Raw genomic sequence first — 17151 nt, forward strand, 5'->3', positions numbered from 1 at the left:
TCCTCAGTAGCACGCAGGGCTAACTCTTCACCAGTAGTAATGGGTTCTTAGTTTTAGAAATGTGATTAGCAACCAAGAATGGTACTCTCAGTTTGGCCACCTTTGAGGAAGTGGTGGCCTTCAATAATTGCTTCAGAGCATTGTGTCTGCATTTTGTTTAACTTTTTGCTTTTGAAAAACTCCAAAGGCTTGTCTTTTCATGCAGTGTGCTTGGTCTCCATGTGGCAAATGCCATTTTGAACATGTGATGGCTGTCTTGGACAGCGAATTGGCACACGTTATACAAAGTAGGCTTGCAAAATGTCAGTCACCTGTTGCAATGAACAAGTAATTTAAGCAGAAGATCTGGTATTTTCTTTGAATGAAACTTTTCCCCTTAGAGTCTTCAGTTTCATCATTGTGTCTTTCTCACTTTCAAAGTAGCTTTCAAGTGTCACTTGTTTTTAACTAATTTTGGATAGGGTGAACTTGTGGGCTCAGCAAAGTTGTGAGTGAGAGAAGCATGCAGCTTTGGAAAGAGGCATTGGCAGTAGTGGCATATAAGATACAATTGGCCCTCTGCAGACTAACAGAAGTTTGCATTCTGGCTTGGGGTGGGCAGTAGATACAACTGCACTATTGAGTAAACCAATTCATTTGTACTATACATTTTGTCACCAGATTTAGTGTCTGCGGGAGTCTATTGTATTGTTCACAGATAGCTGGATTTTTACTGTCTTTGCACTGCAGAAGGGGCAGGGAGGTCTCCAGCATTATAACTGCACTACTCCCATGCCTGAAAGTTTTACCTTATTAATTTACCACCTCCTCAAAGAATTTCTTCCTAAATTATTTGAGGAGTTAAAATCTCAGTGTAAAAGAGGGGACCATAGCAGTGCTCATCACACACATTTGGAAAATTTTTAAAAATATTATAGGTGGAAACTCATACATCATTTAACCTAAAACAAGAATTCTTCATATTTTATTTTCTGTATTGCTGCCTTCTAACATGATATTGTCGTGCCTTCTAACATGATTCTCTCTCTCTCTCTCTCTTTTTGATTTTTGTACTGTGGATTGAAGTCTGCCTTCACAGTAAGCTATATCCCTAGCACTTATTCATTTATTTGTGCATTCATTTATTTAGAGAGGGCTTCTCACCAGGTCCCTATATTGTTCAGACTGAGCCCATATTGCAATCCTCCTGCTTCAGCCTCACAGTGTGGCTGGGATTATAGGTGTGCACCACCACACTAGGCTTGCTGGGGCTATACTTGTATTCTGAAATGTTTTACAGACTGGGATATGTTACACTGACAGCTAGGACTGGTATTAGTTTCTATGATGGTAATGGATATTTATATGCTCTTCTGCAGGAGTTCAAATATATGGAAAATATGTGTTTTCCCAAGAAGCTCATTTGGTGCTTGACTCATCAGAAAAGGAGTCCAGAGAAAGATGAAGAAGGAAACTATCAAGGCCATACATGGATGGATGGTGTGTATTCTCCTGAAATTAATACGCACATCTTTGTATATTTGTTACCTTTTATACACAGGCATCTTATATAATTTCTTGAAGGTAATGGTAAAGTGCAGGTATGGGCAGAGTTTTGTGCATGTTCATCACATATCACACTCTCAGTCAGTTTTGTGTTATCAACATATGATAAGCACTCAAAACTCATTATCTTTGGTTTTATTTTTTCTCATTTTTCCCCAGGTATGAAATGTATTTTTGTATAACAGAGCTTAAATGCTCAGTCCAGGTGGTGGAGCTTACATGCTCATATAAGAAAATGATTTAAGAAAAATGTAACATTAAATTAAATACTGAGTTAGGGCCATGGTGGTGAACAGTGAAGAGAAGCATTTAACCAGGACAAGAATGGGAAAGAAAAAATAATAAACCAGAAAGAAATAGAGATAATGATGTCCACAATATCAGAACTCAGATGTGCTTTGTCTGGGCTTTTTAATTGCCATGTGTGTGATAATTAATTCTATCAGGAGACACAAGATAAATAAAGGAATCTGATGCTGGCAAAAGGAGGGGTAGAGGGGAAGCTGAAAAAGAATTGAGATGCTTTGTACATATGTACCAACTCCCCACAATGAATGTATCCATTATGTATTGCACACATGTACTAATGCAATTAAAAATAAATAAAATTCAAAGAACTGTAAAAAAGTAGATTAAGATGTGTTATATATACCAACTCCTCATGATGAGTAGTCTTTATGTACTGTAAACATGTACAATAAAGATAATTTTAAACAAAAATGAACTATTTTTATATGGTAACTTCATCGAATTTCTTTGGTTTCCAGACATCATGAAGCAGTGCGGCTCATGCTTTCTCTAACTGTCCAACCATCTGCCTAAAATCCATGGTTTTTTTCCCCAAAATGATAATTTTTAGTTCTGAGACTGACTGAATATTTCCATCCATGGAAGTCTCTCTCCGGAATGCTGGATTTGTACATTTTTCTCTGATCTTGACCAACATTCTCTTTATTTCAGTATTGTTTAGAGCCTTTCTGTGGATTACTTGAGTGTTCAGTTTAGGGAAAGTCTGTTCCTTCCCACTAAAACATAAGATGCTCCTGTAATATAAAACTGGAAAGGCATCTAACACACAGCACAAAAAGACAATGAGTAAAACCTTGACACACCTGACTCTAAACTAAGTTAAATTAGAAAAACGAAAGAGAATGAAAAATGGCACAATTGAGAGAATCTAGAAAACATTCCATAAATTAATTCAAAGAAGAATGAAGCACGACAAGTTTGGAAACCTGCAACATTTTCTTATAATTAGGTATCAGTACAAAGGCCCACCTCAGTGAACTTCACTGCGTATGTAGAACATTTTGCTCTGTAGCAGGCCAGATCATTTTTCAAAATCACCATTATATGGGTCACACATAGATATAATACAATTATTTAAAACCACTTTTTGTTTCTCAGCTTCTGCAGGCTCTCTTTCACATCCTTATTCCTTAGACTATAAATCAGAGGGTTCAGGGTGGGAATCACCAGGGTGTAAAACAGTGAGGTCATTTTGTCCTGATCGAGGGAGTAAGAAGAACTGGGACGGAAGTATGTGAAGAGCATGGTTCCCTGGAAAATGGCAACTGCAGTGAGGTGGGAGGCGCAGGTGGAGAAAGCTTTGAGCCTCCCCTCAGCAGAGTGGATCTTTATGACTGACAAGATGATATAGCAATAGGAGACCAGGACTCCGGAGATGGTGCTCAGTTCTATGAAACCAAAAATAGTGAAAATGACTAGCTCATTGACCTGAGTATCTGAACAAGATATTAAGAGGAGAGGAGGAATATCACAGAAGAAATGATTAATCTCGTTAGACCCACAGAAACACAGGCGGAATGTCAATGTGGTGTGTACCAGAGCATCTGCCAGGCCCACCAGGTAAACCCCAGCCAGGAGCTGGGCGCAGAGCCTGCTGGACATGTGGGCTGTGTACAGCAGGGGACTGCTGATGGCCTTGTACCTGTCAAAGGCCATCACCGCCAGCAGCACACACTCAGCGTCTGTAAAAGCACAAAAGATGAAGAATTGCAGAGCGCAGCCAATGAAGGGAATTGATCTGTTCTCAGCAAGCAGGTCCACCAGCATCTTGGGGCCAACTGCATTGGAGTAGCAGAGGTCGGAGAACGACAGGTGGCTGAGGAAAACATACATGGGCGTGTGCAGCCGGGAATCCACTCTGATTAAAATGATCATTCCGAGATTAGTCAGGAGAATAATGAGATAAACTACTAGAAGTGACAAAAATAGAACTGCTTTCATTTCAGAATTATTGGTAATTCCCAAGAGAAAGAATTCTGGTAATGATGAACAATTTCCACTGTTCATTCTTCTTTGTTCTTATTAGAAACCGCTGGAAAAATCAACAGGGTGAAGATAGATTAACTACTGAGTTTTCTACACATCCATGTGATTGAGGCACAACATGCTTCATTTCTAAAAACTAGTTTCTTTCAGTAATAAACATCCAAGGAATGTGCCACTGTGAAACTCTTAGTCTGCCTTATAGAATAAAGAACATGGAAAATGGATGTACATTTAGACCATAGTGTTAAGTGAAGTAAATAAAAATAAAACCAGCTTAAATATTGCATGATTTCCCCTAACAGAAACCCTAAATATAATTAAAGAGCAAAATACTAGCTAGATAGCAGGAGGTAGGGAGGTAGATCTTGATCAACTGCGAAGAGGATAAAGAGATGGAGAGAGGAGAGGGGAGGGGAGGGGAAGTGTAGAATTTAGATTGTTACATACACATACCAAATCCCTCCTAAGACTGTACTGCAAACATGCACCAAATCAACTAAAAATGCAGTAAAAATGAGATTTCATCAAGCTAAAAAAAGAAAAGCAAAAAGTCTCTATCTTAAGAAGCTGATCAACCTTGATTATACATTTAATTACATTTGTTGAAACGTGTGACTTGCTCTGTGCTAGCACTTTCCAAGTAAGAATTGACATGAATTCAAACTCAGATCCTAGATTCAAAGTGATAGAAAAATGCAGAGGTAGCAAGACCAACAAAAAGACACAAGACTACATATCCCATATGCTGGACAAAAGAATAATAATTATTATATTGTTCAAGAAGTATTGTCTAGTTCATTGCAGCTGATGATATTACATATAAAATAAAAGATTTTATGTTGTGGTTTTTTGACCAGATTTCATAAAAAATAAAACCATTTTTTAACTGTTTTGTCAAACACTGTCACTGGATTTCTATGGCTTATATCACTCCTTTTTCTATTTCGTCCAACTCTGCAAACAAATCCATTGAAAAGGGAAAAAGATACTATAATAACAAGTGGGGAGAGCAATTTATAATTAAACTGGCTTAATATTGGCTTTTAATTTGACTTTTTCATTAAAAAGAAAATGGGACAGAGATAGTAAAATTCTTACATATACAAGCTTCTATTTCTTATGTTTATATTATTATTTATGTACATATGTGGTTGAAGTTTCCAGTATATATTCTTATACATAAAAATTGGAAGAGGAGGAGTAGTCTTTATTTCTTTTAGATATTATTATTATGGTAAGGACTTGAATTTGCAAAAATGTGTATGTTTTGCATGTTAACTCCCATTATTTATATAAAACTAGAAAAAATTTAAATTTGCATGTGTCACATAACTTGTGGAGTGACTTTTACAAGGAGTGGACTACTATAAATCTGGATTAAATATGATTAAGTAAAAACTTTACAATTCCTATACGAATGAAAAATGAAATTGGTCACATTCACACAGGTCTAGCAAGAATATATCACAGTACAGCCATTAGAATAAAGTTTATTTTACTGAGTAATCAGCTATAAAATCATTCAAATATACATTCCTTGTGACTTGATTTCTCCACTTGGGAAAGAAAGCAGAGTTCTAATTTTCCTGTGTTGTTTAAACATGGCCATTCGTAAACTCACCTGGTATGAGAAAGCCTCCTGTCCCTTTCTCTTGTGCCTGAACAGTATGCAGGTCATATTTATTTTCACCTATCACTACTGGGACTTAAATCATTCAGCCTTTCCTTTGGTTCTTTTGTGCTATTCCAACATAATTAATTGAATTCCCGGATCGGGTCCAATATTTTCCTCTGGGACTCCTGCAATAATATTCATAGGGCTGAACTTTTATTTCTTTACCCTCATCAAGAAATTGATATCTGGAACTCTAGTTTTTTTGACACTATGATTCAAGGTATCATAAATTCATGCCTTCTATGAGTGAAATTGCACATCAAATGAAACTGAAATACGTCCTGTACTTAACAATTTCCATGTCCTTTCATTGTCTATCCTGACCCTCCCATTACTAAAACAGTCTCCTGCACTCCAATCTAGATGTGATTTATCCTAGATACAGGTACTGTCATTAATCATTATCTAATTTCTCCCCCAAGTCCACACTGACCACTTTCATTTCAGTTGCTTCATTGCTGTACAATCTTCACTACCCCTAGAAGGCTCTCTTTAACGGTTTTTTTTTATCTGATCAAATTTGGTTTTATTTTTCAACAGTCAGTAGCTTACAGATTTGCCTCAGAAATAGTGGTTAAATATATTCAGTTAGTTAAGTTTGTGAATGTCCAGCAAAGAGTAGAAGTAACTTATTTTTAGACCGATTTTTACTGGCAGTTCATAAATACAAGGGGGAAATTGATCATTGTACAGTGCAAATGTAGAAATAAAAGGCCTGAAGAAATATGTTAGAATACTGATTTAAAGAAATAGCCAACCTTCATTTATGTTTTCTAGCTACTTTGTTGGTCTGTTATTTACAATAATGTTTGATAATTGGCAGGTAATTGACATGTTAATTTTGCGTGCTACATAATGTATCCCCTATAACTACCAATATAATGTTCTAAAGGCACCCCCCATATGAATCTCTTACTTTACTTACTAACCTGGGTAGACTTATTCATTAGGAATGATTGAGCACTAAATGCTTCATTTATGTATTTCTGACTGCCAAATATCTGAATTCCTGCTTCTGTGTGTTTTTCTAGCAATACTTTTGTTGTAAGGGAAAATGTGATGAGTTTAAATGTATACTGTTGTACATATCTTAATAAATGTCCACACAATTATCTTATATTATTTAACTTATCTTTCTATATCATGTAGTTCCCATGTTATAATGTGTTTCCATCTCTAACAACTTCATTATACAGATATCAAAAGAGATCCATATGTAATCAGTGCACATCAGGAATTCCATAGGCATAATATCTGTCTAACCCAAAACACTTGTTTTCATCGGGTTTCTCACTACAATGCTGTAAGAAAAAATGTGTAATATCTCTTTTTGAAAAGCAATCTCTTGTGAAGTCTCATGGAATATTATAGTGTATTTATGTTAAATTCACAAAAATTAATGAGTCTTGGATTTCTAAAGGAATTGAAGAGGTCATCCAATCCCATCTCTATACCAAGGCAATATCCCAGCAGAGTTTGAGTGCAAAAAAGTGCAATAGAAATAGCTACCAGGTTGATATAAAAGTCTGTCTTATTTGTCATAGTGGGGCATTTCAATATTATTAGCACTGGTCTTGAAAGTCCTGCCTTATCACAGAATTCCAGGAATCAAATAGAAACTAAATGTCCTGGTGCAATGAGGCCATGAGGCACAGAAGCCATGGGGCAGCCTCTGGGCACTGTGTCCCATCTTCTACGGGACGTTTCATGAGGTGAATGATGGCCACATAAAGAGAGTTTAGCAAATTCATTAAGACTCTTAATGAATCTAATGGATAATTGTCTACCCCATATATCCTGTCTTAATGTAGTTACCTTAATTTTTATTGAAAAGCAACTAAATGAATAATTTGATGTATAAAATTTATAACAACTGAGAGACATAAAGAAATGTATGCACACCAATATTGTAACTCATTGTTATCTTGAGTCTGACCTGACAGCAGATAGGGGCAGGATTTCCCTATAATGAGGGAATAACAAAATAAAATGATTAAAATATTATTTATTTAGGGAAAGATATTTTAGTGATACACTGGAATTTCTTTTCCTGTTTTATTGTCATTCTTTGACTGATAGCACTGATAGAAGAATCACTTTTTTCCAGAGGGGGAATTATTGGAGACAGATCCAAAGTAAGTAATAGTAATGTTCTCCACTGGTTAAACTAAAGACACTGATGTAATTGCACTCCCAGGAACTTTACTATCCATATCTTTTTCTCTGACGTATATTAGAAAGAATGAACAATTCTTTTAGTCCAAAAAATAGGGAAGGTATTTTTGGTACCTATTAATTTTCCCCTCATGTTATTCACTGCCTCCAAGGAATACAATTCTCTTGAGTTTAAACATTGTTAGGCAGGACCTAAATTTACCTTCATAATCATACCAGCCCCTTGTAGTCTGGGCCTGTATTTCCTAAATAATTACTTCTGTGTATTTATTTTATATGTAATTGTACTTCTATGTGGGAAACTAGCACTTTGAGATTAATAATGTGAATTTTTTTCTTTACCCAAACCTCAGCCCAGGAAATGTGTTAATTTGTTAAGATAGAAAAGAGCTACAAATGAAAGTTGATTTTTATTTTAAAAGTGGATATCTAGCCCCAGGGCTTATCAGGGAAATAAACATGCACTATCTAATACTAACATGATGGACAAGATTAAGTATTTGTGAACATCTTAAACAAAGGATTCACACACTGATTGTGAACACTCATGCACATTACAAACACACACACTCGCATATTATTAACCCATTTCTCACAGAGATAAATATATGTCTGCCCAAATAAAGTCATAAGAATATTCACAATAATATTATTAGTAATAAGAAAAGGGAAGACAACTAACTGTATGACTATCAACATTAAAGAAGATAGCGATATTTTTGCACAAATACGGCACAACAATAACAATTAATTTACTGCAACTACATGCAGAAACTTCACATGGTTTGCAATAAGATTACAAGATTGGAAATAAGATCCAAGAGTTGAATAATGAGAAATATGCTGAATAGTGTCATTTCGATTTCAGGATTACTGAAAACACCCCAGAAAAAGAATTCATTCAAGGAAGTAGTTTTCCATTTTTATTCTTTTTTTATTGTGTTTTCTGCAGTGCTCAAATGTGATCAAGAAATTGATGGAAGTATTAACCCCCTGGCCAGAAAAATAGAATCTGTACATCAGAAAAGACTCCTGGTGTTACTGTCTTTATTGCCAGCATCTTCTTAGTGCTATCATAAAATCCCTGAGATGATACTCTTTAGAAGCAGCAAGTTTGTTTCAGGTCACAGCTTTAGGGGTTCAGCTATCATCATTTGACCCCTTCTTTAGGCTTTTCAAGGTGTCCCAGCAGGGCGGCTGCACATGGCCGAGGGAGCTGCTCACCATGTTGTATCTGGGAAGGGAGCAAGGAGAGGAAACAAATGTGCCAGGGCCTCAGTAACTCGTGAAGGACAGGTCCTCAAATGACTGGGAGATTTCCAGCTAGCCGCACCACTCACTGGGCCCCACACTTCCAATAGCTCCCTGCTATGGTACAGACTTTCAGCACATGAGCCTCTGCATGACATTTACCTGCTCCATACAAGGCCCTATAAAGGTGTGCATCCACTACCTGACAACCCCATGATACAGAATTTGAAGTTACTGTGTAAAAAGGGTGCTGCTTAAATAGATTTAGTCTTCTGAATCTCATCTTACCTATCTGTCTTCATTGCTATATTTCTTTCAGATCGAAACAGACAAGAAATGTAGTCTAATATTATTTACACACCTTAGGTGACTCATCTTTTTCATACTTGATCCAGGACAGTAATGTGTTTCCAAGTCACTCTTGACCTGTGCACACGCATGCCCTTCCTTCCTTCCTTCCTTCCTTCCTTCCTCCCTTCCTTCCCTCCTTCTCTTCAGTACTTGTGATTGAGCTCAGGACTTTCACCCTGAGCCATAGCCCTCCCCCTTAATTATCTATCTATCTATCTATCTATCTATCTATCTATCTAACTAACATCTATCTATCTATCTATATCTGAGCCAGCCTCTTCCTAATTTTCAAAGTAGCCTAGGTTGGGCTACAACTTGCCACCCTCCAGGCTGAACTTCCCAGAGTGCTGGGACCGGAGGTGGAGGAAACCCACTTACCTTGGGCTTTAGTTCTATCCTGAAACATTTTACTTTGGGAATGTCACACCGACAGTGTGGAACACAAGGCGACCCCTGGCTCAAGCTTCTGCAATTTTAAAGGATAATTAAGGAGGCCAGGGTGTCTTATGTTGGTCTTCAAATGTACAGATATTCCCTGGCTTTCCCAAGAAGCTCATTCAGTGCCTGACTCATCACAAAACTAGAGATTGTAACAAAGGAAAGTATCAAGGAGATACACAGATGGTTGTTTCATATTCTTAGGAAATTATTATTCGTGTCAAGGTAGATTTTTACCTTCTCATTCACACCCATTTTACATGTATTTAGATGGTAGGGTATGTGCAGGTATGTGTAAGTTTCTGTGTGTTTTAGATACTTATCATACCTTCAGGGAATTTTTGCATATTAACATCCAATAAGCACTCAAAAATGTTGGGTTATCTTTTATTCTTTGTTTTCCCATTCTGTGTGCCTCAGACATGATGTAAGTGCTTTGGACAATAAGGACAGAAAGTGCAGCCTTGGTATAAAAAATGCTTACTTTCTTACATTGGAGAGAATGACTAAAGAAATAAGGATATATAACAATTTAAGGGAAATGATTGTGAATAGAGAAGCATTTCACTAAGGTGAAGATAAGGAAGTAGGAGAGAAAAGAAGAGATAGAGACACTGGCCAGGGCCTTTCCATTTTCTTTTATACCCTAAAATGGTGGTACTACTCATTTCCAATCACAATTGACCTATCAACCTGTACGTACCTCAGGATTTCTCTGATTGCCAAGAATCTTGCCTAACATCCCTTCCTCTCCACTCCATGTCTCTATTTAGGTCTCACACTTAATATGTCTAAGAATGACTTTCTCTTCCACACTAAATGGGACATTGTCTCTGGATTACAGCCACATTCTCCTTGCCTCAGAATTGCTGAAAGCCTTATTGTGAATTGATTGCTCATTTTAGTTACATTTTATTCCTTCTCTTAGAATATGAGATTCTCTGGTAAATGCACTGGATTTGCCATGAAACACACAGTGCCAAAGAGCAATTAGTAAACACTTAATAAGCCTCAGTATAATTGAAGTCGAATGAGAATGTGAGCGAATCCTACTGTGGGACAACTGAGAAAATCAGGGAGACTTACCACAGGGAATGGCTCTGATCAATTCGTGATGATAATGGAACAAGGCACATATGGAAATCTGCAACATTTCTTTAAATTAAAAATTAATTTAAACACTTATTTCAATAAGTTAACTGTGTGCCACAATTCATGGTCCATAATGCAATGCAATTTTTCAAAATAACTGACATTATATGTGTGTCACCTCAAGATATAATGTAATTATTTAAAACAACTTTTTATTTCTCAGCTTCTGCAGGGCCTCTTTCACATCCTTATTCTGTAGGCTGTAGATCAGCTGGAAATCACCAGGGTGTAAAACAGTGAGGTCACTTTGTCCTGATCAAGGGAGTAGGAAGAACTGGGCCGGAAGTACATGAAGAGCATGGTTCCCTGGAAAATGGCAACTGCAGTGAGGTGGGGGGCACAGGTGGAGAAAGCCTTGAACCTTCCCTCAGCAGACCGGCCCTTTATAACTGATAATATAACATAAAAATAAGAGACAAGAATGCCTGAGATGGTGCTCAGTGCTATAAAACCAAAATACTGAATATCACTAACTCCTTAACCCGTGTGTCCAAACAAGATAGTAATAGAAGAGGAGGGACATCACAGAAGAAATGATTGATCTCATTAGACCCATAGAAACACAGGCGGAATGCCAGCGTGGTGTGTATCAGAGCATCTGCCAGGCCCACCAGGTAAACCTCTGCCACCAGCAGGGAGCACAGCCTGCTGGACATGTGGGCTGTGTACAGCAGGGGGCTGCTGATGGCCTTGTACCGGTCGAAGGCCATCACTGCCAGCAGCAGACACTTGGAGTCCGCAAAGATACAGAAGGTCAGAAACTGCAGAGCACAGCCCAGGAAAGGGATGGTCCTGCTCTGGGCCACCAAGTCCACCAGCATCTTGGGCCCAATTGCTGTGGAGTAGCAGAGGTCACAGAGAGCAAGGTGGCTGAGGAAGAAGTACATGGGCGTGTGCAGATGGGGATCTGCCATTATTACAGTCATCATGCCAAGGTTTGCCAGGAGACCGAAGAGATAAACCAGGAGAAACACAGCGAAAAGGCTCACTTTGATATCTCTGTTACCAGTAATTCCCAGGAAAATGAATTCATTCAAGCCAGAGCAATTTCCCTTGTCCTTTCTTTCTCTTGTCTAAACTTAAAAATATGAGAGGTCCATTTTAATGCTTCTGTACATTGCAAAATATCTGTAAAGCAGAACACCTTTTGTTTCTGTGGGTTTCTTTTTTTATTCTCACAAATATTGGATGCTTTTGAGAACACTAAAATCATCAATCCAAAATAGCAATTGAGAAATTTTGAGTGAAATCTAAATATATATCATAACATATGTACCAGTTTATGTCTTTTCTAACTTCTCTGGAAATTTTACTGTCCTAATTTCAGCTAAAATATATTTGATGATTGAAATCTCAGTAAATATTCCAAATAATATGAATGAAACATAATTTTTAGGGAAATTACATCATGAGAAATATAGTTTAGTGCTTGCTATGTTTCTTAAAAGTAATCATCAAGATAGAAAAAAAGTACAATTTTTATCATTTTCAAAATTCATTAGGGTTTTAAAAGACCATTTATTAATTCTAGAAATAATGGTACTACTGATAAATAAAAATAAATATTATTCTACTCTTCTAGCTTTTTAGTATTTGATAAGAAATGAAATAAATATTAATGAAATTTTTGCTTAAAAATATTATGATTTTGCCACAGTGCTCAATGCTTACTGTACAGGAATTTTGGAGCTAAAAGATTAGTCTTCTGTTCACTCAAATGAAATGCTAAAATGCAAGTGGGAGAACATATTTTAAACCATACACTTGCATTATATCACAATTTATGAATGTATTTATTGCATATAGCAAATTGGGTTTATAAAAAATTGAAAACAAGATGAACTACTATTGTAATTGGTTTATGCTTAAATTCTTTTATTGGTTCATTTTAGGTATATAATACTTTTACATTTATCTTTGGGTGCTTGTGCCTGTACATGATGTATCTTGGTTCCTATTTTTTCCCCATTCCCTGTGCTCCCTTTACCCCCTTCACCCCTCCCTGTTTGCAAAGACTGTTGCAAATTTTTAGTTTTCTCATAATTTTTCCTTTCCCTTCTTTCCTTTCCACTTCCCCTCCCACTTCCCCTAGCCTTTGGAACTTTTCTTCCTATTTCAGCTTGTTAATTATTCATTGTAATCAATTTAATCCTCATTTACACTTTCGGTTTCTCACACTAGAGAAACTATTCGGTATTTACACGTGTGTCCTATTTATTTCACTTAAGAGGATGGCCTCAATATGTACCCATTTAGCTATAAGTGTATCTAGTTTCTTGTTCTTTATGGCTGAGTAGTACTCCATTTTACAAAAAAACCCCACATCTTCTTTATCCAGTTTTCAGTTGATGGGCACTTGGGCTGTTTCCAAGCTTTAGCTATTACAAACTGTGCCGCTATAAACATGGATGCACGTATATCACTGCAGTATTCTTTTAACTCTTTGGGGAAGATACCCAGCAGGGGAATAGCTGGGTCAAATGGGGCTTTCAGTTCTTTGGGGTATCTCCATACTGATTTCCATAATGATTGCACCAGTCTACACTCCCACCAGCAGTGGAGCAGGGTTCCTCTTTCCCCAGAGCCCTGCCAGCATTTGTTATTGGTGGATTTCATGATAGCAGCCATTCTTTCTGGAGTGAGGTGGAATCTCAGCATTGTTTTCATTGGCGTCTCTCAAATGACCAGTGATGTTGAACATTTTTTCATATGTTTATTTGCTATTTCTATTTATTTGTCTGTGAAATATCTGTTCATTTCAGATGCCCATTTTGGGATTGGGTCTTTAAAATGGAAAGTTTTGATTTTTATAAGTTCTTTATACATTCTAGATAGAAGAACTTTGTCTGAGGAACAGCAGGTGAAAATTTTTTCCCACATTGTGGGTTGTCCCTTCACACTGTTGGTGGTTTCTCTTGCTGTGGAGAAGCTTTTTAGTAAGAATGGATCCCACTTGTTGATTACTTGTGGTAGTTCACGGGCAGCTTAGGTTTTGTTCATAAAATATTTTCCTGCACCAATGTCTTCAAGAATTATACCTAACCTCTGTTCCAGTCGGTTCAGCATTTCTGTTTTAATATTTATATCTTTAATCCACTTTAATTTTAGTTTAGTGCATGGTGAGAGATATAGGTCTAGTTTTTATTTTTGGCAATTTGAAACCCAATTTTTCCAGCACCATTTATTAAAGAGGCTTTTCCTCCAGTGAGGTTGGTTGGCTCCATGGTCAAAGATGAGGTGGCTGAGTATGTCTGGAGTTGTTTCTGTATCTTCTAATCTATTCCACTGATCCTTGGATCTGTTTCTTTGCCAGTACCATGCTGTTTTTATCACATTTGTAGTATAGTTTCAAGTTGGGGATTGTGATACCTCCATCCATGTCTCTGTTGCCTAGAATTACTTTTGCTACTCTAGGTCTCTTCTGGTTCCAAATGAATTTTTGGATTGTTTTCTTAATTCTGTGAAGTATATTGTTGGCATTTCAATCAGCATTGCATTAAATCTACATAGCAGTTTTGGAAGTATGGCCATTTTCACTATATTGGTTCTTCCTACCCAGAAACAAGGGATGTCTTTCAATTTTCTTATAACCTTTTCTGTCTCTTTTTTCAGAGTTCTGTAAGTGTTCATTGTAGTGTTCTTTTGCTTCCTTTGTTAGATTGAGTCCTAGATATTTCACTTTTTTGGATGCTATTGTAAAAGGAATTATTTTCCTAATTTCTCTCTCAGTGAGTCTGTTATTTGAGCATAAGAAGGCTATTGTTGCTTGAGTGTTGACCTTGTATCCAGCTACTCTATTGAATCTGTCAATTAAGTCTAGAAGTCTTCTGGCAGACTTTTTTTAGGTCTTTTATATAGAGTATCATATCCTCAGCAAGTAATGACAGTTTAACTTTTTCCTTTCCTATCTTTATTCCTGTTATTTCTTTTTTCTAATTGCTGTGGCTGTTTCCAAAACTATATTGAACAAGAGTAGTGATAGTGGCATCCTTGTCTTGTTCCTGAGTTTAGCTTGAAAGTTTTCAGTTTTTGACCATTTACGATGATGCTGCGTGTTGATTTTTCATAGATAGCCTTAATCAGGTTGAGATAAAGACCATCTATTCCAATTTTCTGTAGGGTTTTTCTCATGAATGGATGTTGGATTTTGTCGAATGCTTTTTGTGCGTCTGTTGAGATGATCATATGATTTTTGTCCTTGGCTCTGTTAATATAGTGTATTACATTTGCTGATTTATGTATGTTGAACCATCTTTGCATCCCTGGGATTAATCACCATGTTTATCCTGACCGGTTTCACAGATGACTTTGACCTGCAAGGCTTCCTGTTTTCCCTATTCTGGCAGTCTATCTTTTCACTCTTGTAGGAAATTTGGGTCTGATAGCATTGTTCATCAATGATATCTGGCTCCACAAACCCATGTACTATTTTCTCAGTGTATTATTATTCTTGGATGCCTGCTACTCCACAGTTGTCACCCCCAAAATGTTGGTCAATTTTCTGACAAAGGATGAATCCATTTCGCTTCTTGGATGTACAACACAGATGCTTTTCTTTGTTACTTTTGGGACCACAGAGTACTTTCTCTTGTTGGCAATGGCTTATGACGGCTATGCAGCCATCTACAACACACTGCTGTATTCAGAAGGGATATCACCTAGAGTTTATGTTCCACTGATCATGGCTTCCTATGTTGGTGGCCTACATGCCAATGTACATACTTTTGCCACGTTTAGCTTGTCCTGTGGATCAAGTGAAATTAGGCATGTGTTTTGTGATATCCCTCCTCTCCTTGCTATCTACTGTTCTGATACTCATACAAACCAGTTTCCACTCTTCTACTTTGTGGGCACCATTTTGATGTGGTCACCATCCTGATTATCCTCATCTCCTATGGCTTCATCCCATTGGCCATTCTCAGGATGCATTCTGCTGAAGAGAGACAAAAAATGATCTCCACATGTGGCTCTCACCTAACTGGAGTGTCCATTTATCATGGGACAATCCCCTTCATGTACGAGAGACTGAGCTCCAGCTACACCTTGGAGCATGACATTGTGGTGTTCATATTCAACACCATTGTCATTCCCATGCTGAATCCCATCATCTACAGTTTGAGGAGTAAAGAAGCAAAACAAGCAATGAAAAAAATTCTTGAAAGAAATTTGTTTCTAACTAAAGTGTATTTTAAAAATTCATTAAGCCTAAAACAATAGTGGTTGTAGATCCATATATCTCTGGTCCGAATCAGGAAAAAATTCTTGTTTTTATTTGATAGTGCTTATATTTCCAAAACAGTTCCAATAAAGCATTAATTATTCATGTAGTGTAGTACGTGAAAAACCTCTGTGTATTAATTACTAGTATACATACACATAAACTTACATTTATGTATATTAAATAATAATAGGTGGTGATGTAGTGCTTGAGTCAGTCTTCTTATAAATAGAATTTAAATTAATATTACAAAAGATGTTTTCTGGACTCTAAGGCTTGAAATGTCCTCACATGTGTTATAATTCTCAATCACCCACTATGAATGGAATTCCTCATTTTTCAGTTACTCTTTTGCTAAACGTTTTTGCAACTGCCCAACTTATCCTAACATACACCAATAAAACTAGATATCTGTGTAAGTTTTTGTCTACCTTTTCTTAAACACCTACATATTTTGTTGGTAGAGTTCTTCCTTTTTACTGCCTAATCACAGGAAGTGATAAAATCCACTTGAAATCCCAGAAAGCAGCCTGGTGCTATACGGTAAGGCTTATGGAATTTGCACCTAAGGATAATAACAAATGACAAAACATATATCCTAGAGAGAAATGTACAAGTGGCTGCTACATGGCTGTTACCAGGACCACAGAGTTCATTTCTTGCTGCAATTCTTGTTCCCAAGTTTGGGTCCTTGCTCATGTACTTGTATATGATCTATAATGAAGAATGGCCTTGGGTTTGTTTTTCATGCACAATATTTATATCCAATAAACAAGGGCCTGAAAATAGAAAAAAATCTCACTTCTCTTTAACTTGCATCTCCTTCTGCTTCATTTATTATATATATATATAATATAAAACATATATAAATATAAAAGAAGTGATTGTCCTGTGATTCTCCCAGGAATTCTTCCTTAGAAAATAGCAATCAAAATAACGCTGCTTTCCAGAGTTAATTCATAAAGGTACATTAGAGATTCAAAGTAATATTTGTGGTACTTCTATTTCACCTTTCTTCTGGTTATTTGTGGAAATATTGGTCACACATCTT

At 36.8% G+C, this 17151-nt stretch overlaps 1 protein-coding gene and 2 pseudogenes across 1 annotated transcript; 1 reads left to right on the forward strand and 2 right to left on the reverse strand.

Annotated features, from left to right (window-relative positions):
- Positions 1-2928: 2928 nt before the first annotated feature.
- Positions 2929-4127, reverse strand: LOC101708120 (olfactory receptor 5W2-like). Its single transcript, XM_004875221.2, has 2 exons — positions 4115-4127; positions 2929-3872 (listed from the first exon to the last, which is right to left on the reverse strand). Exons 1-2 carry the CDS (start codon positions 4125-4127, stop codon positions 2929-2931), a joined length of 957 nt encoding a protein of 318 aa, XP_004875278.2.
- Positions 4128-11021: 6894 nt separating this feature from the next.
- Positions 11022-15161, reverse strand: LOC101715966 (olfactory receptor 5W2-like; annotated as a pseudogene).
- On the forward strand, positions 15160-16099 carry LOC106008691 (olfactory receptor 5T3-like; annotated as a pseudogene).
- The last annotated feature ends 1052 nt before the right edge of the window (positions 16100-17151 follow it).

The sequence above is a fragment of the Heterocephalus glaber genome, unplaced genomic scaffold (assembly GCF_053883595.1).
Source record: "Heterocephalus glaber isolate CG9 unplaced genomic scaffold, H.glaber_assembly_v1.0 deba00001805, whole genome shotgun sequence".
NCBI classification, from domain to species: domain Eukaryota; kingdom Metazoa; phylum Chordata; class Mammalia; order Rodentia; family Bathyergidae; genus Heterocephalus; species Heterocephalus glaber.